Raw genomic sequence first — 26,719 nt, 5'->3', positions numbered from 1 at the left:
GTGACCACACAGATCCATATGACGTCCTTCAGTTGCTGCTAAATTAAGCTGCGAAAATAAAGACTTTCATGGAAAGCGTGATATCCACAGCTGAAGACAATTGGCGACTGATCTTAAAAAATTATTAATGGCATTACAGTGAGGCACATGTGGCTCATGTATCACTTTGCTTATGATAAAGGCCTTACAAAAGTGGTGGTTTAATTAGGAATGGAGTAGCTTTGAAATATTAAATAGGCAGTATCAATTCCTTTGTCAAAATGAATTTATAACACTGTGCGAGGCAGAGAACTGCACATCAGCTCTGGAACTGCTGTTTTTATTGCCGAGCTGAAAGAATATTCAAATCCAGACATGAAGGCATGAGGACTGACTAAAGCTTTTCTCGCCTAAGCACATACGATATTGTTCTGTCTGCCCTGCCCCAATGAATAAGTAAACACTAACAGAAAATGTGACTCTTCATTGTGAATGAGATAAGCTACCTCATCCTGAAGACTCATATTGGACCCACCGCAACTGCGACCTGAATTGTCAACTCAAAGTACATTTCCAGACAGGTCATACCAATTATGTAAATCTTATGAAATACGAATACTGTGATGTGACTTCGCCACAGAGTAACTGAGCACCTCAGTAACTAATCAACTAACCAACTACTTATTTAAATATCAAAAGGACTAATGCTAGTGGTTCCGTGTAGCTCTAATTGGGCTCAGTGGGCATGTTGCCATGCTAACATTTGCTAATTAGCGCTACACACAAAGTAGAGCTAAGGCTGCTGGGAATGTCATTAGTTGTGCAGGGTCATTGGTCATTCACAAAAATATCAGATCAAGTGAACATTTTCAAATTTCTTGAAAGTCCATCCAATTGTTGTTCAAACAGGTAAACATTTAAAAACACAACCTCAATGTGGCACAAGAGGAAAAGACAGAGGATCACCAAGGGCAGTTATGAGTCATCCTCTTGGGAGCATGAATGTTTGGACAAAATCTCATGGCAATCCATCAGATAGCCGTTGAGATATTTCAGGCTGGACCAAAGTGACTGGACCAACTGGCCAACCGTCATCTCGAGAGCAGTGCATCGAGTAGTCCAAAAACCGAAGAAATCCTTTAATTTCTTCAAGAACTTTGCCATGCTGAACATTCAATAGAGTTTTCTTAGATCATGCTGTCCTGAAAAAGGTTACACTATTTTTGCAGGAAGCTGTGCAACACCATAGCCATTGTTAAACCGCAGGGGGCTCATTATTTTCCCTTTATCTGAGACAGCACTTTCAAAATTCACTCTTTTCAAACGAAAAAATATGACAACATGGATTGAGGCTTGCAAGAAAATATTCCAAAATAAAAAAATAACTTATCTGCATCCCTACTTTTACCGGTGTAGCACATCCTGGAGCCAAAATCCAAAGCTACTGCCCTTACTATGAACGAGATGCACAAGTTTAGTGCTTAAAGGAAGTGAATCAAGCATCAGCAGGTGCATGCGAGCTCCAACACGCCGCTCATTCACAGGCCTACCTTCCTCTGGTATAGTTCCTCTGGCGTCGTGGACCTCAGGCTGACCAGGCGGTAGTTCTTGATGACGGTGCGGCAGCGCTTGCGTGGCGGGGCGAAGCGCTCCATCTCCGTCACATAATACAGGCCCTGCTTGATGTAGCCAAAGTAGCGAGCTTTGGCTGAGGACTCTTCGTCTGAGTCAGAGTCTCCACCGTCATCACCCTCCTCATCCTCCCCGGGCCCGCCGCTCAGGTTGCTCTCCAGACGCCCACGCTTCTGGGCCAGCTTCACCTCACACTGTGGATGATACAAACAACACAGCGTTAAGAATGGGATGGTGGTAAACCCTGAGAAGGAGATGGAAAAATGGAAGAATCCAAAAATGATGGTGCACAAGAGAACAAGTGAACAAGAGCAACAACAAATACACAAGTGATTTAAACATAACTTTGACTTATACTGCTAGCATATGCCTTGGATGTAACCATAAAGCCACAGTGTTCTCTATACATAAAATTACATCTGCCGTGTTGGCCCAAATCATAAAGTGAGGGCTGCACAACAGAAGAACGCCCGTTCTCATTCCATTGATTGAGACGGAGACTGTCAGATTTACAGCCTGTCGTCCAGAACGACTTTCCGATGCTGAGAGTGGACTCTTCTTTGCCAGCAGGAAGTGAGGAATGAAACTTAAGCATGGAATAGTAAGCAGCACAGTTTACATATAGCTGTGCTTAAACAGGTAAACACAATTAATATAAACACCCTCATGCCAGATTAGCATCACAAAACACCACAAGGTCATGCTGCTCGATAAAAATAAAAATCGAAATCCAAGCTGACCATAGCACTTGCTCACAACATAATTTTTTTTTATTGTTTATTACATTTTTCATCCCAATGCTGGAGCAAGTCCTCATATTCTGTCGAGATGCCCTCTGGGTTTAGCTTACTGGAGAACAGTGCTAGCCTCCAACTGACGAACCCCAAGCCAGGGCTTATGAAACAGTTAGCACCTGTAAAGCAATAAGCGCCTTAATCAACGAGGAGCTGAGGCTGCTTCCATAGTACTGCACTAATACACGACTCCAGATGCTGCACATGTTATCATCTTGAACACACAAGGTCACATTCTTCCACATCTGTGGAGGCGTACACACACGGAGCACAAGCTCCATGCTCAAGGTAATTTCAACACGCGCAAACCCTCAGCTTTAGATACAGCTATGTGAGCACCCTCCCCCCCCTTCTCCATGCTGAAGCCGGCTGATGAAACCGTTCCAAAAAGTTGGCAGCTGGCTGTAAAGAAAAATCTCTCTTTTTCTCTCTCTTTATGCAATCAGAGGGAAAAAAAGGACTGAAATAAAAGTGGAGGGTGATGCGATATCAGGGTCTTTGTTGGAGAATAAAGAGATAGGGGGATGTATATATCACACACTTTCCACAATTTTATACACACACGTGTTGTTACACAATGACATTCTGAAACTGATCTACAAGAATATAATTTGTATTTGTCTGAAAGAAAAAAAAAAAGTCCTTTGGGGAAGATGGGAGTACAAAGGATCTATCACTAATCAATGCACACATTGATTTTGCTGTATAACACACTCACTTTGCCCCAGAAACAGTGTGCTCAAAAGCACTTTTCATTTCATATCTTTAATAAGTAAAACAAATGAATTGACATCCAAATGACAGACTAGGGACCTGTCCAGTCTGTTCCCCTTTGTCTGGGTTTAAGCTCTGTGCCTCCCTGAAATGAAAAGGCAGCTAAGAAAACAAAATGAAATAAATGGTATTCTATAATATTCCTTTTAAAGCCCCGAGGTCCAAAATCTTTGATGTGTGAACTTCTTATATACAGTCTGTGAGGGGGACTAGCGTCTAAAAGACGCTACCATGAGTCTCACACGCTCTTCTGTAACTAATCCGTTTACTTGACCACACATGCATCTTCACACTCACCTCCAGGCTAAGAAAGCCCCCGTCGTGCGCCAAGGTGACTCGAGGTGAAGGCTCGAACCATTCGCAGGACTTCCCCAGCAGGTTGCGCAGCGTCCTGACGGACGACACGGTGACGGAGCCGGAGCACCGAGCGAGAATTAACACGATGTCACTCCACCAGCTCACATCCACCAGCGGGTAGTACTGCTCCTTATCTGGGGACAGGTAATGAAGAGAAATGCATTTTCCAGACGACAGTATACCGAAGTTGATTGGGATCGAAACTTTCTTCTCCCCTCATTCACTTTATGGAATCAGCTTTTTTCTCGAAGACATATTTACACGTGGACATATTCATCACGTGTCATGCATTAGATGTAGACGCACACAGATTATTGCTTACACAAGCTGTCACTGCTGTCGCAACTGGCCCCAAACTGTCAAACAAAAGACTGTAAAGCTGCATTAAAAAAAAAGCATACACACAGACATATACAGGCGCAAAAACCCACAATCCCAAGCATGGACACTGTGAAGCAGGAAAATATGTTCTGGCCTTGGCAGACACTATACGGTTGTACGTCTAAATAACTGTATAATTCAGAGCATAAGACATGTCAAAAGATCACTAAATTGTATCTAGTGTGCACTGCGGTGTGCGCAACAAAGTCCCTTCTCTTTAGACCCTTCGGGGCCAAACTACCTTTTATTTTCTTCCTTCTCTCCAGCGATGTCTTCCACTCTGGGTTGATCTCCTCAAATCCTGGCTGCAGGGAAGGACCGAAGGATGAAAAGACCAAAGAGGAAGGGAGGAAAAGAAGAAGAGGGGGGAGAAATTAATCTGCTAACCCTGTTTACACTTAGATAACACACACAACAGTGGCTGTGCCGGCTGAGACCAGCGATGAAGAACATACACACCCGCCGCATGAATCGGCAAAACATTCTGCAAATATAAGTTCTCTCTAAGCCAACTCACTTTATGTCTGAGCGAGCGAGCACACACACACACACACATTACATTAAGACAGCATGTATGCATTAATACACACAAAACAGCAGCTCAGAGGTGTACCTGTTGGTCTTGGCTCCATGTAGCCCTCTGTCTGAGGGAGGGGACGTCCCAGAGAGACAGGCGGCCAGAGAAGTGGATGACAGCCAGCAGGGTGCCGTCGGGGCTCAGGCTCATGCGGAATACACCGTCCTGAACATAATAAATGTGCACACACACACACACATTGTTTGGGCCAAATTCTTCCCATTAAGCTTTTTCATTGTTATTGAGAAAGACGGAAAGAAGAGAGCTGCGATACCTTTTCATCTCCCTGTCTGGAAAACAATCTGAAGCTTGGGATCTTGAAGAAACCCCTCTTCTGATTCTAACAGACACAGAGAGGAAATGCCAATAATTAGTGTGTGTGCATGAATAACTCGTGCATGAACATGTGTCTAGTCTCCTCACCGCGCTGACGTCGTCCTCGTGGCTGGTGACCTGCTTGTAATGAGGCGAGCCAGACAGAGCCCTCCAGGCTGTAATGCCATAGCAAGAGGCCTTGGATGTACAGTCATCCCCAGACTCACAGCCTCCCACCAGCAGCAATCTGACAAACAAGTGCACGCACACACACAAACTCACGATAAACATTATTACCATTATTATGCCCTTGACAAATCAATTTGCATTACATAACAAGGACAGCGAATTAAGACGGTCACTGCTAGGTCATTGTTCAGCCCGGGTTCAAGCCTCTGAAGAGCCATCTCACAAAAGTATTGGCTTAAAAAGTTATCCAACGGAGGTAAAAGTCTGGCTGGAAGCCATGGCTTTAAGACACAAACAATACCACAATGACCACAGTGATTTGTTGATCTCTCTTTGCAGTGAAACAGAACAGATGCGACAATGGTCAGGGACTCGGGGGGAAGGTGTGGATGGAGCCGCGCTGTCCAGCTCAACACTGCCCCCTGGTGCAGAGACGTTGGACATTTAGTAAGGGGCAAGAGCTGAGCGTGAGTATAGAAACTAATGGGAAGATAAATGATGCATCAACATAGCAGCTCATGTCTGATACAAGACACATTTTTTCAGTTTACTGTGATAGGTTTAATTAAAAACAGATGTTCGACTACTTCTTGCGTCCCTGAGGCACATCTGCATATTCTACGCATACATGCAGTATATTAACTCTGTAATCCTAACAATGAAAATATCATGATGCCTCACTGCACATCTGGAAACATCTGGAGTATTTGTAATCTCATCTGTGCGGCCACTTTATTTTTAAACAGTCGCAAGTTAACACTTCCATGGTGTCTCTTTGAACCTGAACCAGTTCTATCGTCATCATTATACATGTATGTTCAGCTGTTGAAGTTATTTTTTCATATCCGGCTTCTCACCTTGCCTTTTTGCTCTATCCTACTCTTTCTGTGGCTGACCCAGTTTCCACACAGCGATCATTAAAGTTTCATCTCATCTATCAGTTGGCAAACACTTGACAGTAGCTGCCAAAACCCATTAAGCTGCCAAACCAAGCTTCACCGGCCAAACTAAATCTGGTTTGTGCAGACTGGGGGAGTGTGGTGAGAAACAGTAAGGTCACGGGTGTGAGCCAGACATAATTAACCGAAACCTTTGAATGCTACATGGTGGGGAGGGCCAAGGACAATTTTAGACTGCTATATTCCATTGCTGCAGGTTCTGCATTAAAGTTATTGGGTAATTTATCCCAGAGTAAGCCAATTGGCCCCATTCCATAATATGACAATATGCTTCTGCATGTATTCCTTCCTCTTTTTCTGGTATCATGAACTGATAACTATGGTACATATTTATTTATGTGATTGTATTCTTAATATTTTAACTGCAATATCAACTTTCTTTCAGAGTAAAAATAAAGTTTGATTTAAAGTTGTAATGCAGTGAATTCCAGCAGAGTGATCAATATCATACATATTTACGAGCATATTGAATGTTGGTGTTTACTCAAATTGCAGCTGTCAAATGATGAAAGCATCTGAAATTACACGGGTACTTTTTATATCCAAATATTTAAGATGCAGTGGATTTAATATTGATTGAAATGTCTGTAGATGTTTGAATATAAATGCTTGAACTACATTTGGTGAAACGCTGTTGTAATAGAAGTAGGCTCGAACTGTAGACGCCACAAGAGAAAATAAAATCACTGAGGGTGCCAAGTGAATGCTAAAGGCATTAATTACGCTGCCACTGATGGATTCAAAGTTAAATGCTGGTAAAAAAAAAAGAGAAAATCTTTCAAAAATATTTAATTATATTCTACAAGCACTTAAGGTTGACCGGGTGTTGGAACTAACTTACCGGTGGCCGGGGTGGTAAATAGCTGAGGTGATGCCGTGGGAGTAGTGAGCAGAGAAGCTGAAGCTGTGGTTCTCTTGGAAGTTCTGATTGGTTCCCACACTGAAAGAGGGATACGATGATGTCACATGACAAGTCACCTATAATTAAACTCCGGCACATAAAGAATCAAAACGTGAACGCTCATGTGCAAAATGTTAATGGTGCGACAAAGCTGTTTTGGGGAAGATGACAGAGCAATTTAAATCCCAGCTGCAATTAAAATGAGACATGGCAAAATATATAATCTAATTTGAGTGGGCAATCTAAATTAGATTGGCGCTAGATGAGATGCCGTGTAATTTGTGCGGGCATGTCTCATTGGGGAAATGTGTAATGCAGTGCAATGTAAACTGTACAAGGAGAAGGGGAAAGGGAGGGAAAGAGAAGGGGAAAGAGCACAAAACAAGCAAGCACAAACACACACATAAAGAAGTGCTGGCGCAGAGAGAGAGAGAGAGAGAGAGAGAGAGTTTCTTTTGTGTTTATTGCACACCTGTTTCAACAATCTAAACATATGTTTCCTCTGCCAATAAAGGGAGAGCGAGAGAGAGAGAGGGGGAGAGATAGGGAGAGAGAGAGAGAGTGAGAAAGAGACAGAGAGAGAGAGAATATAAAGTCTCAGCTATAATTCTAAAATTCTAATTCAACGTTTTTGAGCGACAATATTGGAATGCAGTCATATGAAGAAGAGGCACGAGTATGAGATCTATTCTGAAAATGAACCTTTAAAAACAAGCCAGCACTTTCAGAGTGAATCTGGAGCAAAACGTCTCCCACATCTTCATTACCTCCTCACACACGTGTGCACACGCAGTGACACCCTGACGGCTTCAAAGGCAGAGAACACCATTTATCTGCCTGTAATAGGAAAGTTAATCCCCGTTTTCCTTCTGTTCTCTGCAAACACCACTGTGCACACATAACTGAAGGGAAGTTTGTGTGCACGACGTCGTCCGATCGAAATTCAACACACACACAATCTCGTCCTGTGTGCCGGAGTGTCAGTGCACCGAGAAATGCTATGACAGCGGCAATCATCCTGAGTGAAATAGGAAATCTCTGAAATAATGGCATATTAAATAATGCTAAATTGAAAGGGAAGTCGTGGAGCAGCCATGAGGAAAGCACACACACAGACTCTTGCAGGTTCACGCGCACTAAATGTGGAGAGAGTCAGATGTCATTAGTCAAATAATTCCAAATGTGCATTTGGATTGTAGGGGAATTGGTATGCAAAGAGAGGTCTCCCCCTAACGTTTCCATGTGGACAAGCATGCTGCATTAAATCTTACCACAAATAGGGTGCAATGTCCTATAAAGGTGAGAGTATACAGTACATGAATTTAAATCAAATGATAATAAAGAAGCTTAGAAAATCTCCAGAAAAGGGACAGCTAGAAAAGAATCAAGTGTGCTCGCCGCTGAGACTTTGCAGTTTAAATGTTTCAAATCGCTGAAATACTGAAACAGATTAAGACGTAGTTGAAGTCGGATTACAAATACTGAAAACAACAGAAGTGGGGAGAGAGGTTGAAGATGCAGATGAAATGTGAGCACTGAAAGGAGGTGCGATGTCAGTCAAAGTAAGGCTGATGAATTGAGCTGGTAATGTCGGTTGAAGTTTGAAAGGAATTAGTTCCAATTAAAGTGTGGAAACTAAAAGATGATGTCAGTCGATGCGTCTGCTGAAGTGAAAGCACTGGAGAGGTTAATCACAATTGCGTAACAACAGTTTAAAGGTGACTGAAAGACCTGAAAGGGTTCATAGTGTCAGTTCAAGTGAAAGCGTTTAGGGAAGTTGAAATGTCAATGGAAGACCAAGATGAACACAGTGGGAATGGAAGTGAAAGGCAGTGGGTCAGACTTTTCCACAGACCATCGAGCCAATCATCAACAAGGAGCTGCGAGCGGAAATTAGATAGTAAGAGATACATTTGTGGGATTTTAATCTGAAATAATGCTGGACGTTGTAGGTAATTTATTCTGGTTAAGATATTGTGACGAGCAAGAAGGTGCTTTGAGAACTTGAGTGTGTTTGTGAAGCTAGTTTTCTCCCCCACCTGACGAGGTAACTCTTGAGTCCGCCCCCGCATGTGATAACGAGCAGCTCGGCGGACCACTGGGCGCTGGCCGAGTACTCCAGGAAGATCAGGCCCGCCACGGCACAACTGAAATCCCCGGGAAAACTCACCACCTGGCGCAAGACAAGAGAGATAAAAAAGAAGAGTCAACAGCAGTGGGAAAGTTACTGATGGTAGATGAAATCAAAAAGAAGAAATATGTATAATCAGGGTTCATACACATTCTGACTAATGGATTCCCATGACTTTAAACCAAATTCCCATGACCAAACATTTTGTGAAATCTCAGTGTAAACATGAAAAAGTGTGAAAATGTAGTATTTAAACTAACAATGAGAATTCCAAAGCATACAGTATACCTTAAATGACACAAATGAATGAGAGACAACAATTTGATTAAAAGAATAAACATTTATATAGATGAACACATGAATATAACACATTTCCATGACTTTTCCAAAACTTTTGGGATTTTATTTTTTTCAAGGACTTTTCCAGGCCTTGAAATAAGCATTTTAAAATTCCATGACTTTTCCAGGTTTTCCATGACCGTAAGAACCCTGTATAATTATCTATCAGTCTGTGCCCCCACCGAGGTTCTATGATGACAAACAACAAAGATACTCCACATCAGCTGCAATTGTTAAAGAACATAAAATAGACAGAAAAAAATACACATACTGTAGATACACAACAAAGCAGTGTTGCACTAAATGAATGGAGATTACCAACTTGGAGTTGGGGAGAGAGACAAGTGTCGGCGCTCATCATCTCCGACAGGGTGGATAGAGGAACGGGAGGGTGATGGATAGAGATGGCAGAATGATAATATGTAGCACAGAGGGCATTAAAGTGATGGGGTGGGGAGGGCGGCAGGCAGAGGCTGAGAAAAAACACTCGAGCAGGGAAAGAGAGGATGATCAGGGGAGCAGCACGCATGTGAAAAATTAAAGAAAGGAGGTGGTGAAGATGAAGAGGGAAAGAGCAGGACACTATGAGCACAGAGGGAAGAAAGAGAGATGAGAAAAGGATTCCGACAGTGAACGGGGAAAGCAGGCATGACAGACAAAGAGAGCACAGTGGGGGTCTGACAGCGACATGTTTACAATTCCAAAGAAGGAGACAGGCAGCTCAAAGTGCCCAGTAAATGTGTGCTCCACTGAAAGAGGAGAACATGTGTCCAAACCGAGATTATGGATGTCTGAATCCTCATAACTGTGTCACTGCAAAGTCACAAATACAACCGAGTCTGCTGCAGCATATTGGCATTTAGTGAGACTAGTGAGATTTAATTTAAGCTAAGCTTAAATTAAATCTGATGATTTAATTCAAAAACAAATCAGACTGTACAGTGCTTTCCAATAATAAAATTAAGCAAAGTTTATACATTAATAATTCATAATACACACAACATATAGCAGCCGAGTCAATCATCTGAGAAAAAATATGGAGATCATTCTGAGTGAACTCAGAGTTTCCATACAGAGCCTGATCACTTGTTATTAGCGTGCACAAGAAAAAGCGAAACATTTTAGACATGAAAGACAGCTGAAGGGAGGGTGGAGGGATGTTTGATGGCATCAAAGAGGGAGGGGGTTGGCGCAGTTACCGGCGGGATGACGAAGAGTTCGCTGCCCATGAGGTCAAAGAGGCGCACGGTGCCGGTGCTGTCGGCGTAGGCCAGCAGGGTGCAGTCGTGGCTCCATGCCACCCTCCGCCACTGGGGGTTCGGGTCCTTTGGCACTGCGGCAGACAACAGAGACAGAAGACTTGAAAGGTCACGCAAACAGAGAACGAGTGACGAGAGATTTCGGGGAGCAGAGGGTTTCTCATTAAACTCGATGAGAAGACTCTCTCAGCGAACAATCCCCTGGTGTTCTGTGGTTTGTGCCGACGATGAATACAGATGGGAGGAGAAGGATAAAGGTAATGCCGTACATCAACACAAAAATGTCTAAGGAGCTATCCAATTCATCTGCGAGGGCTCGCTCAAGTAATGCATCTCAATAATTGTCTCTCGAAGACGCACGCTCATGACGAGAGGAGGATGAAGGTGGAGAGACTGAAGGAGGGGGAGGGGAGGAGAACAGAGATCATAAATCCAGCTTTTATTGAAGTATAGGCTACTGTTTTACCAATCTGCTGGCTCAGCAGTGCTGTGAATGTTACCATATCGTTGTGATAAAGCACATCTCTGCCTGCTGGCACTTTCTCAAGGCTTCTCTGTCATCCTTTCCCTTTGATAGAGCCTGGGCAGTCTGGCAGGTCGCCGATTCCAGATCTGTTTAGAATACCAGGGTCTATGACGAAACATTAAGCACTATGGAGGGGAAATGGGGTATGACTTGTCTTGCAAAAATGTGTGTACAATCTCTGTGTATGGGGCACAAGAACGCCTCGCGCATTAGGATATTTAAGTAGAACTCGATACAACCTTCAGCACAGACATCTGCATACAGTGTGAAACAGAATAGGCCGCCACGGGTGCCGTGTCTGCGAAGCAATAAAGTAATGAAAGCAAGTTATATTTTTTGTTGATATCACATAACAGCGCTGTTGGCGTTTATTGTATTGAATTTCTTGGATGAGGAACGCTGCTGCAACCCCTGGTGGGCCATACAGCAAACGAATGGAGGCGTCGGATATTGTATGACTAGAATTTTAAATGAAGAACAAAGGGGAGAAGTGGGAGGCGAGACGGGCGTAGAGAGAGGAGAGAATGAGAGGTGCCAAAAGAAAAAGAGAGATAGAGAGGGAAAGAGAGAGAGAGAAGGAAACAATGAATCCAGCACCCACTGAGAGAAATAATAGCTCCCCAAATTTTAAGGCCTAAGTATCAGAGAGCACCTCGGGAAGTAGGCAATTTAACACACCTCTGAGACTCTCGCGTGAGGAGGAGCAGGCAGGAACATTGAGGCATTATGAGAGTCACAGGCACCAAGCGTCTCCTCTGTTCTCTTCTTCTTTTGCTTCCTATTTCAATCCTTTTTTTTGTCACGCCGCCTCCCCTCCTATCTCGCTCCTATTATGAATTCTATACAGTGTGTTGTTCTACGGCTGAAAGGGGTCCATTTCCACACAGATGGCTTTTTTGGAGAGCTGGAAAATTGGATGCTACTGTCCGGATTTTTTTCTTCACCTAGCGATGGTGGAGGTGGGGGTGAGGGGGGGAGAATTCAATGACCCAACAGAAAAACTATCTAAAGCCTCATGGATGCATCTATCAGAGCTCAACACTTATGAATTATGTACAGGGTGGGAGACAACTGCACTGTAACGGGAGCCGACAGTGAGAGGGGAGAGACAGAGTGATACACAAGTGTGGATAAACCAAACACGCACTAGGATGCATACGCACAAGCGCACGCACAGGCGAAAAACACATTTAAGACACACACACACACACACACACACACACACACACACACACACACACCTCCATTAAAAGCAAATGCCATTAAAGGCAGGATCACAGCAAAATCCATTAGGACAAATCTCCGTGAAATGAAATGAAGTCAAATGAAAATAAAAAAGAGAGATGAAATGGAATGAAAAAGAGGAGGGAGGCTGGGTTTACACAGACCCAGGGGCTTCAGCTATCCACACTATGAGCCATTAGAACAACGGTCCACAATGACGGCTGGCCGGGGCAGAAGAAATGTACACCAAATATATGTGTGTGACAAAGACACATGTGACAAAGATGGTGAAAAGGAGGAAAATAATCAAAGAAAAGGAGACAAAATCCACACAAGTGTCATTCTGGGCTTCTTATCATGTACTTTGTTTGTGTGACGCGTTTGGAGCAGTGTGTGTGTGTGTGTGTGTGTGTGTGTGTGTGTGTGTCCTTTTTTAAATGACTGATGACTTGTCGACATGTGAAACAACAATCCTGGTGAAAGTTGCTGCAGTCTAGTTGATGTTTTCAGCCAATTCATCTTGTGTCCTCTAGTTGGATCAGTGGGAGGAGACTGTGGGACATTGGTGTGCATTGCTGTCTGTCAGAATGTCTTCTTTTTTTTGCTTCTGCTATGAGATATAAAACAAATTTTAAATTCTCCACACAGTGGCTCCAAAGTGGTGCATCTGTTGCATATATTCAAACCAATATTAACTGATGTTTTTGGCAACCTAGGGGCAGCACAACCAGCTGTTAACACAACATGTGCATGTTAATATGACTATATAAAGTGGTTATGGTTAGCATGTTACCAAAAATGTACATATTCAGCAGTATTTCAACATTATCAATCATTTAGAGTCATGTTTCGGTCTACCTGATAAATGTAAGTCATACTCTCAGACTCCCGTTAGCTCTGTTTTGGTCTACACCAACACCTGCAGGAAATATCTGTTTCTTAGCGGCTAAATGCTCCACTAGTTATTTCCCAACATTGGCTGTCTAGCGTTTGGTGCTGGCCAGGTAGTGTACAGTTTGGTTTATCTTTTTGCTGGAAACAGCTGCCTTCCACTACTGGAAACAGGATTGATACAAACAAAAAGGTAAGAGTGAAGCTGTGGCCTCAAGACAATCAGCTGAAAGATGCTTGATGTTGGGTGATGAATCTCAAAATGATTAGTGCAGCTTGAAGATGTCAAACACCGAAGTGCATTTCCCTTTTTTTCTGTATTGTGTATTTCTAAACTCGTAGAAAGTTTGGGCCTCCGCATGTTTAGAGCAATTAAAACCAGCGCAGCAGGCCCTTTTAATAGCTAATCAAACAATGGAGGTGATTTATTTTTATCAGCCACTAAGAGAGGGTGATTATCTGTGTTGCTGTTCACAGTCCCTCTCACACGTTCCCATTAGCCACCATGGTCGTTATTTGCCTTTGAAACTAAATCAACGTAAATGTGTAAACACAGGCTCAGACACCCACACACACACACACACACGCTGTAGAGAGTGTAAAATAAAGACTACAGGTTAAAAACAAATCATGAACTCCAGTATATGATGCATAAAAGGAGAGGATCTTACCTTGGCACTTGCCAATAACTGAGCCAAAGTCATCTCTCAGAGACCTGAGGAGCAAACACAGGGAAGGTGAAAAAGCAGTACACTGCACCCGAAGGTGCAACCACACACACCGTTAGCCTCATATGACCGGTTATTAGGTAGGTTGTAATCGCCACTGATCGCCTGCCAACTGAAGTAGCTCCATGGATCAAGCTAAGGGCCTTGAGAGAAGGCAGTAGACAGACTCTTTAACAGAGCTCAGTGGATAAGGCCTTGAGCTGACTTAACACCCACTCGCACCAACAAATGCCATGAAGGAGGGCCATAAAACACGCTGTGATTAAACAACAGTGGTGCGAACAAAGGACACAGAAGAAACTCACAACACCAAGCTGAGGCATAAGAGGGGAGACCTGATTGCCTTTCGATTACAGCATTAGAGTGCAGTGAATAAGAGCTGCTCTGGTTTTACATATCGGCATGTGCATGAGCATTGCTTCCAATTACGCAGCGGGGTCAACAGGAAAACAAGTATTTTCAGGCAAAGCTTCACATCAGTTGAACTCGCCTTTTGTCAGCTTCTGGAAAGCAAGACATATTTGTACATGTGCTTCACCGCTTTTGATTTTCATTTAAATTTTGCTCCAATTAAAGCATTACTTTGTGTCAATAGAGCACATTGCTGAGTGAGCAAATTTTCTCTGTGCAATGGGGAAATTGGATTTGTGACTGAAAATCATTACAACCACTTCAAAATGAGCACAAACATACTCATGCTTTCTCTAACACACACACACACACACACACACACACACACACACACACACACACACACACACACACACACACACACACACACACACACACACACACACACACACACAGTATCTTCATTTCCATGGGCCACAAAAGATTTCTTAAATTGACTCAAATATATTTTTGACCATGACTAATTGTATTGTTACTGATTGTATCAATGCTTGAAAACAAAATGTCCGTTCTTTAGATACAAGACGAGACAGCAGCTCTATTTTAAGGGGTGATGTGATAAACCATCTTGTTAATTAAAAGGCTCTCTATCACTCGGCACATACAGACGGAGTGCCTCAAATAGCGGGATAGAGTTCAATAATCACCTAATCTCCACACACTGGTCCTGAACCACAGCCAACAGTTTGCCATTACTGTGGAGAGAACAAGAGAATGGTCAGAAATGAACACAGAGAGATTAAGAAGGAAAAAAAACAAGAGAGAGAGAGAGAGAAGACAAATAGAGCAGAGGATGAGAGGGGTGAGAAGAAGTGATAACATGTCATTATGACTGATAATATAAAAGAGGGGGGGATGAAATGAAGACCATCGGGTGATTTAGGAAAGTAAGAGTGTGGGTCTAGCGGGACGGTTTGGATGGGAGATTAAGACTTGAATAAGAGTCCATGTGTGATGGCTTAAAGTGAGGAGAAACAATAATAATCGTGAGCATTAAACAGAGCCGACGTAGTTTCAAAGGAAATTAAATGAGGTGGAAAAATTCAAGGGGAGACGGAAACGAAATGGAAGGATCAAGCACATCCAACTAATGGACATCATTTGACCGCGCTTACCGCCGTCTTACATCGTGGAATCGATAGCCAATTAAAAAAAACAGCCTTTCTATTTGGTTTGTCTGCTGTAATGAGTACAATTAAATGACTGGTTGAGGGGATATGCACAAGGGAGAGGAAACCTGAGGAGAGGAAGGCTTAGTGCATGTCAGCAACAAAGTAGCCCGTATTTAGGTATTTGAGTGTGAGTGTGTGTGTGTGTGTGTGTGTGTGTGTGTGTACGCGTCACCTTGCAAGCACCAGCTGCCAGTCGATCTGCTTGTTGGCCAGGCGGACCAGACCAAGAGGTAGAGACGAGCTGGAGGGGCTGAGGTTTACAGAATCAAACAAACGTAACAGTCAGAAAATTAACACATTCAAATCTGCTTGACGGTATTAACTATGTGATTTACAAGGAGTCCATATGGATGAGTTTAAAAGAAAGTTCTACTTTCCTATTTAGGACTTTGCACAGAGCAACTTAAACTGAGTGACTAAGAGATCTCCAGAGATGAGAGAAGCAGTCCAGTAGAGGGAATGCAGTCATTGTTTAGAAGTCTGTGTCAGTGAATGTAAAATATAATATTGGTATTCATCAACATAAGTTATGAACAGGAGCTAGATCAGATTTAGTTTGCTTAAAACAAAAATAAAAAGTAATTGGATTAAATAAAAATGTAATAAAAGATAATAATTGAATCAAATTAATTTAAAATCAAATAATTTCAATTAAACTACATCAATGCACTTACATTAAAACAATGTAATTAATACATAAATCAAATTCAATTCAGTTATAGTGGAAATTAGATTAGGTTAGAATAAAATGTAATTAAAAAATATAAATGTAATTATTTTCAATTTAAAATGTTAATTCTTTAAACTAAATTTTAAAAGGTTTAATTTAATTATGTTGTGTAAAAAATACAAATTGCATTACATTAAAACTAAACTATATCTAATTAAAATCTAATTTAAAATTGCATTATATTTTGATTAAATTAAAACTAGCTTAAATCAAACACAATTATACCTATTTTAAATTAAACTAAATTGCATAGAATGCATATTAAATAAAAAAATTAATGGCCATGAAATCAGTTTTTATTTATTAATTTAATGATCATTTAATAGACACTTAATGATCTGTCAAACAAATGTGGTCTTTTCCCAGTATGCAATGGTGTTATTGGATTGTTTGAAATTTGTTGTTGAATTGTCCATTTTGGTAAATTAACTGTTTTACTTACCATCAAAATATCCTTTTAAAAGTGAATTATCATTGTATTTCACTATTCTGATTTTGAACTTTAGCAAAATTGCCAGAAGCTTGAAAATGAAAATGTCACAGAGTGTGAGGGCAGCCTGCTTGGTCTGTCTGGTCATTTCTAATAAAATCCCTGTTCCTTTGTACTCCATAAGACGTAAAGGAGAGCTAAGAGCCAAGCATGGCTAGCGGAGTTCTTAAATATTTAACAAGGTTATTGATGCTGCTAGCTGTCCAACTGCTGAGAAGGTAAGCAGTCCTTGGTGCTGCGGCATTACAGAATCTACTGCAGGCCACATCTAGCCATCTGTTAACAGAATGTGTCGTAAGAAATAAGGCAGGGTGAAACAAGTATACAGTTTGAATACAGGATTGTGTGCCGGAGACGTTTGTGCAGTAGATTTCAGGAAGTACAGATCAAGTATGCCTGGCAGGATCGCTGCAGAAGAGTTCCTTTTAAACTGAGTTTGTGAAGAATTCAAGACATCCAAATAAAAGATAGGATGTGAATAATCAATGCCCTCATGACGTACCATGTCATACATCATATACAAATACTTCATACATCAAATACCACTTAACAAGGGGCCAAAAAACCTCATCAAATATACTTTTAAAAGTTGTTTCCCGTCATTTTTGATAATACTGTCACACGCACTGTACCAAACGGTTATGCCCCAGGCCAAGGTCATTTCCACGATAACAAGTCTATTTGATTTTGCTTTTATTGTTGCATTTTCTCAACTATAGTTTGTGCAAGCATGTAGAAAACTAAAGGAATTGCATTAAGGAAACAAGTTACAGGGTTCTGCTGTTATTAGCAGATATAATTCCAGGCTAAACCTAAAAGCATAGGTTCCTTTTTATCAATTGATTGAACTAGCAAAAATGACTCTTATTGAATTAATCAAGTTTAACTGTGACTATTTAGAACATCACAAATTAAAAGAGTTGGATCTTGTTTTTTTATAAGTAGCTCAGTGTTAGTACTGCTATCATAACACAGCACTATATCCATTATCCAGCATTAAAACCGACTTGATTGATGAACACAGCTCGAATTTGATCGATCATGAACAAATGTCAGAAGACAGAAGCATTCTGAATAAGGTTCTTCCTGTGAACATTTTATGTTGTTTGGTGACACATCAGTATTGGTACTTCGTAGGATTTCCTAAATCAGTGTTTAAAAATCCATTCATAAAGGTTGCCAATTAAAATATAGGCTTGCTGACAGACGTTAAAAATAAAAACGTGGTTATAATGTGATGTAGTCAAACAGGCATTAGGCCACATACCTCCGTTCTAAAAATCCTACTACTGAGAAGCACCATGAATCACAGCTACATGCGGCATGTCTGTCCATTTCAATGGCGAAACACTGACAGAGAAAGTCACTTGTACCTGCCAGTGTAACAGTGAGAAACTTACCTGTACCACAAGTAGTGCAAGATTAAGCGGAATGGCCCTGTATAAAAATATCACAGTTAGTACAAAAATAATAATGATACGATCACATATTTTATTGATCACATCCTAAATCATGTTCAGAACCTGCAGTAATGGACACACAGGACCAGGCAAAGAGCGTCTAACTATACGAAACCATTACAAAAAAATGATGGTCATGTGCATTAATGATTTTGGCAGCTACTGTAGTAATATGTTTCCTTGGCTATGAACACACTCTGGTGTTATAAAAGTTTTGCAAACATAATCTTGACCGAGCAAACTTGCATATCCGATACATGACGCATGACATAATTTGATATGTTGCAGTCTTTAATTGAGATGCCTATAAGTATGCATACTTTCTATATTACAGATGTGGGTCGACATGGAGATGTTGTCGATCCTCCAACACAGAAAGAGACAAACAAAAAAAATGTTACACTAACAGAAATGCTGGTCTACTTTTCAGCAACTTGCATCACTGCTGGGTACCAATCCTCCACTGTATTGGCGGATACAGTGAAAACACACACAAATGAACTTACCTGTCACTGCTTTTGCAATAAGTGAGGTGTTGTGCTCCTTGTTGCCTCGCAACTGAAAATATCAGAAAGGGGCATGTGAGTCGTGGTCATTATTATCAAGTATTTGTTAACTTTAATGGATGCATGACAGCGGCAAAGTTAGTCCAGCAGCCTCGTACTTCTGGGCTTTAGCTAGCTAAATGGGGCAAAATATGATTGTTGCCTTCCAGTCGAAACTTCAACGTTAACTTCCCAAAGCACAAAACATTATGATAAAGGTAAACACAGGTGTGTCAATGTGAAATGAGAGTATGAGGGTTTAGCTATACATGTAGCAGTGGGTGTATGCTACGTGGCTTTGAGCGGCTGACCCCTTGCAACTGATTATATAGTTGTCTTTCGGGGGCCATTTTTACAACTAAATGTTCAACAAAGGACCTACACACTGAAATGAAAACGTGCAAAAATGGAAGTCGGACTGACCTGAGTGTCCGTTTCTGGCGGCCATTCAGTAATGACAAGTAAATCGTATAAAATGTTCTCATCTTCGCCTTCAATCAGACTTTCTTCAGCCATGTTTACTTGCGCAGGCTGTCAGAGTCTACGGCGAGTAGCACTGGACAAAATACATCAGGAAACCGAGTTTGGAAAAATGTATTTAACCACTAAACACAAGCCGTTTCATAGCTTGAATCTGTCTATCATGATATGATATTAACATAAATATGTGCGTATGTACCTCGAAAGCAATGTATGTAGTGCACTATTTAACCAATTTAACGAACTAGTTCACAAACCGGAACCAATGACATAAGGCTGCTCGGCAAGCGGGCTGGTCCAGTTATGACGTTGCACCGAGCCGAAAATTCTGAACACGTAAACGTTACATCCGGTGAGATTGCACTCGCAGCAGCAGGAGCAATAATGGCAGCGTTTTCTGGTAAGAATATATCAACTTCATTATATTGACGTCGTGTTCGTATTTTACTGAAACTCCAAACGACTTTTTAAAAGCTACGCCAGCGTATTAAACTTCATAGCATGTCTTTCGTCCAACAGAAATGGGTGTTATGCCTGAAATCGCGCAGGCTGTGGAAGAGCTGGACTGGCTGTAAGTCGCTCTACAAACCTGAGACGGGGCGTATCAGTATTACAAAACCATGCTCATGTTTGTCATACATGTCCACGTTGTTGTTACCTGTTCCAGTTGACACTGAGCTGATGTATTTCAACCATTGGATTGCAGGCTACCTACTGACATCCAGGCAGAATCTATTCCCCTTATTCTTGGTGGAGGAGATGTACTTATGGTAAGTTTACCTTTTTGTTTATGTTTGTCTCAGACAGAAAGACACAGCAAGTTTTACGTCTGTTTTTCTTTTCTTTCTTTTTTTAGGCAGCAGAAACTGGCAGCGGTAAAACAGGGGTAAGTACTTGACAGACACTCTTTTAAAAAAATATTATATATAAATACTACTTTACCTCGGCAGTTTGCATCAACAACATCAGGCCACATAACATACTAAAACATAAGTGTACTAATTGTCATCTTCAGGCCTTCAGTATTCCAGTGATCCAGGTCGTGTATGAGACTCTGAAGGATGAGCAGGAGGGCAAGAGGGGCAGAGCCTCCGTCAAGACTGGAGGAGCTAGTGAGGCTACTTTAAGATTAGTGACTTAATTGGTTGCAGTATAACAATACAATTGTATAAAAGTTACAATCTGTCAATTTACTCAATATCAATAGCCCTTGCACCGCTTTTGTTGTCTAGTTAGTCACTGTACCTTCTTTATACACTTCATATACACTGCACATACTTTGCATTTTTGCACTCTCTTTATTGTTTCATTTCCTAAATGAATACACTCTACTGTTTTGTTTTGTTGTGTATATGTATTGAGTATTTTGCATTCCTGATATCTTTTGTGTCTTCTATGTCTTCCATTGCTTGCTACTGTGACAAACTAATTTCCCCTTGGGGATAAATAAAATATACATCTATCTATCTATCTTAACTTGCTCTGTTTACTTTGTTTTTGTTCAGTTTTCAACAATTGGCAGATGAATCCTTATGACCGTAGTACAGCCTTTGGTAAGGGGATAAAAAAATAAGCGTGTACGGACACATTTCAGCTTGGTTCTTTGTCTCCTCATTGTCACTTTTTAAAATTCTTTTTACCTCTACAGCGATTGGTACAGGTGGTCTATGCTGCCAGAGCAGGGAGTTTAAAGAGTGGCATGGCTGTCGCTCTACAAAAGGGGTCTCCAAAGGTGTGTAATGCATGCAAGTACAACATATGTGCATTTCACAGGAAACCAAATATATCCTTTGATAGACTTGCAATGGAATGATCATTTTATGTTTTTGCAATTGTTATCTGTCCATGTCTTTCTGTGTCCAGGGAAGTACTACTATGAGGTGACCTGCCATGACCAGGGTTTGTGTCGCATTGGCTGGTCCACCAGTCAGGCAGCCCTGGATTTGGGTATGTTTCTGTCCATCTCACAATCTCCATGCTGTTGATGGAACAGCTAAAATAAACGGTCTAAAGGGAGAAAAATAACCCAATCCTCACAAACTCTTTTCTTTCTTTCCAGGAACTGATAAATATGGTTTTGGTTTTGGTGGAACTGGAAAGAAATCTAACAACAAGCAGTTTGACAGCTATGGAGAGGTGACAATTAATCAGTGACTATTTATACACGTAAAGAATTATGAGGATAATTTTTTCAAGCATGTTTTCTCTTTGTTATCGTGCCTCTTTGCAGGAGTTTACCATGCATGACACGATTGGATGCTACCTGGACGTAGACAAGGGCCAGATTTCCTTCTCTAAAAATGGTGCCGTCTCAGTGGTTCTCACTCTCACTCTCATTATCATGATTATGGAAGACATCTGGGCTTGGTGTTAAATGGCAACATTACTCATGTTTCTCTCTGTTTTCTTCTTTCAGGCAATGACCTGGGTGTGGCTTTTGAGATCCCTCAACCTGTGCAGAGTCAGCCCTTCTTTGCCTCGTGTGTGCTCAAGGTACCACATCAAAAATAATGGTACAAAACAAACGGGTGTCAGATTTACACCATACAAATGCTTCGTTTCATAATCTGTTTGCCAGAATGCAGAGCTGAAGTTCAACTTCGGAGGCGAAGACTTTAAAAATGCCCCTAAGAGTGGGTTCATTGCCTTGGACCAGGCGCCAGAGGGTCACACGGTCAAATCTTCTCAAGCAGGTGTGTGGATGCAACCTCATTTCAGGTGCAGTAAGAAAATAAACCAAATGTGATTGTGAGATGGACATCATACACTTACATAGAACCAGAGCATAGAACCAGAGACCGGGTAATGCATTAATTCTTTTCACAATATTTACACTTTATTTTATTTTTAACAAGCTACTTAAGTGAAAGTTTTACCATTGCTGACACACCTCCACATCAACCAACACTAAGACAGTGTCACTGGTGTGTTTTAATCTTTAATAACTGTCTTTGCTCTGTGTTTGTGCAGGCAGTGCCAAAGTGAGTCAAGCGAAAGCATCATCTAACGCACCCAAAGCCCTGATCCTGGAGCCATCGAAAGAATTGGCAGAACAAACCCTCAACAATGTCAAGCAGTGTGGGAAATATGTGGATAACCCCAAACTCAGGTAGGACTCCACAGACCTTGGTCGGTAAAAATTTTGTAAAACCATTAATTGTGCAGCACATCAAAATCTTTTCAACAGTGGTAAACGTAAGTCATTGCATGCTATGTTTGTCTTCTTGTAGTTCTTGTTTTATACCAGCAGATGGAGCCAGTGCTTAATTCTAAATGTTGACTTTGGTATATTTGTCCCTACAGGAACCTGCTGGTGATTGGTGGTGTGCCTGCCAAAGATCAGCTGGCAGCTCTGGAACAGGGGGTTGGTGACATCTACTGTCTTCAAACAAACATTTAATGTACTTTTAAAAAACAGAGTTGAAACAGTTTGAACTTTGAACTTTTTTGTGTCATCTTATAATTAGGTTGACATTGTGGTGGGAACACCAGGAAGACTGGACGACCTCATATCTACTGGGAAGCTCAGTCTGTCCCAAGTCCGCTTTCTAGTCCTGGATGAGTGTGTATGTAAAACACATCAAGAGTATTTCCTGTCACATCAGAAGCGATTGAATTTCCACAGCCTACAAACTACAAGTACTGTTTTGAATGGTTGCTTTCCATAAGAATCCCTGAAGTCACTCACCATTTGTCTCTGTCTCTGTGTCCCTCAGGACGGCTTACTTTCTGCAGGCTACACAGACTTCATAAACAGGATCCATAACCAAATCCCTAAGGTCACTTCTGACGGCAAAAGACTACAGGTAAAATGTGTGTGTGTGACAATACACATTTCAGGGATGACAACTGAAGACCACTTTAAACAGTAATGTAGGCACTAAACAACACCCTTTAGATGACAGTCAAAGCAGCCGCTGTGCAAGATAGAATACGTTATTGCCGTACGATAGAGGGAAGTCCATTTGAACTATGTCAGTTCAGTTGTGTCCATGTGCATCAGTTGATGTCTTCTCTTCCAGGTGATTGTTTGCTCAGCCACGCTGCACTCGTTTGACGTGAAGAAGCTGTCTGAGCGTATCATGCACTTTCCCACCTGGGTGGACCTGAAGGGGGAGGACTCCGTCCCCGAGAGTGTCCACCACGTGGTAGTGCCTGTAAATCCTAAGAACGATCGCCTGTGGGAGCGCCTCGGCAAGAACCACGTCCGGGTGAGTCTCTCGTCTTGGCCCAAAGACATGCGATGAAGTCGGGAGGATGCAGCAGGGATGTGCTTTGCTGTTGAAGCGTTATGGAAGATTCAACACATTTCTACGGTCGTATATTGTAATTGCTCTCTGTTTTAGATGACTGTGTTGACAAAGCTTTTCTCCTTTTTGATTGGTTTTCGATAGACTGATGAAGTCCATGCCAAAGATAACACCAGACCAGGAGCCAATTCTGCAGGTAATGCAATGTTCATCACATAAACAACAACAAAAACACAGATATAATTTAGTCATTGTCTTTTAGGAGTTGTGATTGAGAACAAAAAACTTTATGTGTACGTTTTTAGAAATGTGGTCAGAAGCCATCAAGGTGCTCAAGGGCGAGTACACGGTGAGGGCCATCAAAGAGCACAAGATGGACCAGGCCATAATCTTCTGCCGCACCAAGATCGACTGTGACAACATGGAACAGTACTTCATTCAGCAAGGAGGAGGTAGGAGGCTTTACTGGACAGACGCTTAAAAGTGCATATGCACTCTTCTAAATGAGGATGTCATAATCCATGTTTTGAGTCCATGACAAAGTATAATTGGTCCATTTAAAAATAAATGTTTAGGTCCAGACAGTAAAACCCACCAGCTCTCCTGTGTCTGTCTCCATGGTGATCGTAAGCCAAACGAGAGGAAAACTAACTTGGAGCGCTTCAAGGTAAAAGGACATCAACTTATTAATTACCCTTTTTTTCAAATTACAACCTGTCTAGCAATGTTTGAAGATCTTTTTTGTGTTCTCAGAAAAAAGATGTGAAGCTCTTGGTCTGCACAGACGTAGCTGCCAGAGGAATCGACGTCCACGGGGTTCCTTATGGTGAATACATTTGATTTCCAATACGAAACGTACATTCCTACATACCTTTTCAAATGCTGATTATATACAGTCTTCATTACAAAAGATTGCGCTGCCCTTTTTTGTATATACAAGTCATTAATTTTTTTTCTTCTAGTGATTAATGTCACCCTGCCAGACGAGAAGCAGAACTACGTCCATCGCATCGGCAGAGTTGGAAGAGCCGAGAGGTAAGCATGAATTTATTTGAAAATAACAGTTTGTGTCTTGTGGGACATTTGTATTGTCATACGTCGCCACATGATTATGTTTGTAAAATCATATTCATGTGTCAAATTCATCTTCATTGCAACCTAAAACTTTCACATTTAAAATTTAAATCTTAAAATGTCTCATCGCAATATGATTCAACTGAAAGACTTAAAACTCATCTAATTTCCTTTTAACTCTCAGAATGGGACTGGCCATCTCCTTGGTTGCTATGGAGAAGGAGAAGGTTTGGTGGATTATAGAAATATGCTGATAATTAACTTTGCACAGTTTTTGAATAAATAGGTCTAAATGTTTCTATTTGTGCAGGTGTGGTACCACGTTTGCCCGAACCGAGGCAGAGGCTGCTACAACACCCGGCTGAAGGACGATGGAGGTTGCACCATCTGGTACAACGAGAAAGAGGTGAGCAAAGACGCGCACACACACTTACTCAAGCTCATGCAGCAAGTAAAGTTTTCTGTTTTGAAATACGACCGATTCAGCTGAAGTGATTTGACGGGAAACGGATGCGTTCGTCGTCTTCGACAGAAACGGCACCCCTGGGTTTGAAAGGGTGTCTGATGTGAAATCTAATACATTCATAGAGAAACCCTTGTGAGCAGCGCTTTATTTTGGGAAGCACTGAAAGCTCAAGCACGCACACACATTTGAACTTCACACATATGATGCATATCTCGCATTATGACATAACACAGTTCTACTTGTGTCCTTTGTATTCACTTCCCTCTCACTACAGCTCCTGTCAGATATTGAGGAGCATCTGAAGTGCACCATCACCCAGTGTGAGCCAGACATCAAAGTACCTCTTGATGATTTCGATGGAAAGGTCACCTATGGTCAGCGCAAGGCTTTGGGAGGTATGTGTGCTGTACAGTGACCACTGTGTACAAGCATATTGTAGCCACACTGGCTTTGTGAATAGCCACCAATCTTCCAGTACACATTTGGGTCATCAAAATATCTACAACTATTACATGGATTGGCTGTTAATTCGCTGCTTGTATGTTGAGCTTGACCAACAAACCTGTTGCTCTTACTCAGGCGGTAACTACAAGGGTCACGTGGATGTTCTGGCCCCGACGGTCCAGGAGCTGGCAATCCTCGAGAGGGAAGCCCAATCTTCCTTCCTCCACCTGGGTTACATGCCAAACCAGCTTTTCAGATCCTTTTAAACGGACCCCAACGAGCACAACGCTGTAGGCTGCACTGATACGAAGAGAAAAAAGACAAACTGTTAGATTTCCATGTTGCACCATCAGGATACAAGTCTTTAAGCAACCAAGCAGCAGGGGTCTTTTTTCCCCACCCAGACAAACGTATAAACATAACTCATAAATGATTTACTAGACATAAAATGTATATTGAAAGGTGTCAACTTGTCCTTGTCATCTAATGCTGACGCTAATTCAAACTTAATTTGTTGGATTGTTCTGTTTTTCTTTTCTGATTCATGTGGTGGAATTACATATTTAAGTTTCCTTATGGAGTAATTGGCTAAAAAAAGTGTTTTCTGAAATATACTGAAATAGCCTGCTCAGTTTGAGTTCATTTTCTACAAAGGAAGGAAATATCTACATTAATTAGGAATGCCTCTTATGCTGAATTCATTCATTTAGTGGTGGACTGTGAATGACGGTTATATCCCAGTAGATCTGGACCTAAGACTAATGTCTGATAAACAATGAGAATAAACAGGCTAATAATCTTTACAAAGCATTGTTGTTTTTCTGACGACTGGTGTTGGATTGTTGGAGTTTAGCTTTCTCTTCCATGAACATTAAAGCCAAGAGAAAAGAGGTTACTCTAAAGCTCTGCTTTCCTTTTTTCTGAAAGATGCGCTTTCACTTATTTTATACAGAAGGTATTGCCTTGTTTTCCTTACTTGAACTGTGTTGTTTTGTTGTGCTCGGACTAACTAGTAAAGATATAGATATTGGTTTTCCATAAGGACCATATAAGTTCAATGTGTCTTTGTGTTAATCGAATCATAGTTTCAAAATTGACATATTGTTAGTTATGTTGTTTTGTTTTATTTGATAGAGTACTATAGGAGGGTGCAATTTATATATATATATATATATGGACCTTTGCTGGGAAGACATTTTAGTAAATTAACCTCTGTGTTTTAATTGAATACCCCTGAATTT

General features: G+C 41.4%; 2 protein-coding genes across 2 annotated transcripts in view; one reads left to right on the top strand and one right to left on the bottom strand.

Moving 5' to 3' along the window:
- The window catches only part of nbas (NBAS subunit of NRZ tethering complex), a gene marked incomplete at its 5' end in the record, with an annotated part of 141,167 nt that extends 121,887 nt beyond the window's left edge, over window positions 1–19,280 (bottom strand). The window contains 15 exons of the mRNA XM_079214701.1: window positions 1,530–1,805; window positions 3,477–3,670; window positions 4,159–4,222; window positions 4,531–4,659; window positions 4,769–4,834; window positions 4,918–5,056; window positions 6,799–6,897; window positions 8,898–9,031; window positions 10,528–10,661; window positions 13,900–13,943; window positions 15,015–15,062; window positions 15,712–15,789; window positions 18,160–18,196; window positions 18,726–18,777; window positions 19,188–19,280. Coding sequence (XP_079070827.1) covers window positions 1,530–1,805; window positions 3,477–3,670; window positions 4,159–4,222; window positions 4,531–4,659; window positions 4,769–4,834; window positions 4,918–5,056; window positions 6,799–6,897; window positions 8,898–9,031; window positions 10,528–10,661; window positions 13,900–13,943; window positions 15,015–15,062; window positions 15,712–15,789; window positions 18,160–18,196; window positions 18,726–18,777; window positions 19,188–19,280 — 1,587 coding nt within the window. The remainder of the gene's footprint in view (window positions 1–1,529; window positions 1,806–3,476; window positions 3,671–4,158; window positions 4,223–4,530; window positions 4,660–4,768; window positions 4,835–4,917; window positions 5,057–6,798; window positions 6,898–8,897; window positions 9,032–10,527; window positions 10,662–13,899; window positions 13,944–15,014; window positions 15,063–15,711; window positions 15,790–18,159; window positions 18,197–18,725; window positions 18,778–19,187) is intronic.
- A 329-nt stretch (window positions 19,281–19,609) lies between these two features.
- Window positions 19,610–26,445, top strand: ddx1 (DEAD (Asp-Glu-Ala-Asp) box helicase 1). The gene is made up of 26 exons (XM_079214909.1): window positions 19,610–19,644; window positions 19,764–19,815; window positions 19,951–20,014; window positions 20,101–20,130; window positions 20,260–20,356; window positions 20,750–20,797; window positions 20,893–20,976; window positions 21,108–21,191; window positions 21,304–21,380; window positions 21,475–21,547; window positions 21,661–21,737; window positions 21,823–21,937; window positions 22,215–22,353; window positions 22,548–22,608; window positions 22,712–22,810; window positions 22,961–23,050; window positions 23,267–23,455; window positions 23,639–23,690; window positions 23,800–23,946; window positions 24,070–24,161; window positions 24,248–24,320; window positions 24,457–24,529; window positions 24,753–24,795; window positions 24,879–24,974; window positions 25,309–25,429; window positions 25,614–26,445. The coding sequence occupies exons 1-26, from the start codon at window positions 19,629–19,631 to the stop codon at window positions 25,742–25,744; spliced, it is 2,223 nt and encodes a 740-aa protein (XP_079071035.1). The 5' UTR covers window positions 19,610–19,628; the 3' UTR covers window positions 25,745–26,445.
- The last annotated feature ends 274 nt before the right edge of the window (window positions 26,446–26,719 follow it).

This window comes from Taurulus bubalis (genome assembly GCF_910589615.1).
Source record: "Taurulus bubalis genome assembly, chromosome: 3".
In the NCBI taxonomy this organism is placed as follows: domain Eukaryota; kingdom Metazoa; phylum Chordata; class Actinopteri; order Perciformes; family Cottidae; genus Taurulus; species Taurulus bubalis.
Note: the sequence above shows the minus strand (reverse complement) of the source record. Positions and strands in the feature narration are given on the sequence as shown.

Bases quoted from the DNA above. Each gene is read 5' to 3' on its own strand.
- ddx1 (XM_079214909.1), top strand. The intron at 20,977-21,107 runs GTGTGTAATGCA...TTCTGTGTCCAG, and splicing joins TACAAAAGGGGTCTCCAAAG to GGAAGTACTACTATGAGGTG. The intron at 21,738-21,822 runs GTACCACATCAA...TCTGTTTGCCAG, and splicing joins TTGCCTCGTGTGTGCTCAAG to AATGCAGAGCTGAAGTTCAA.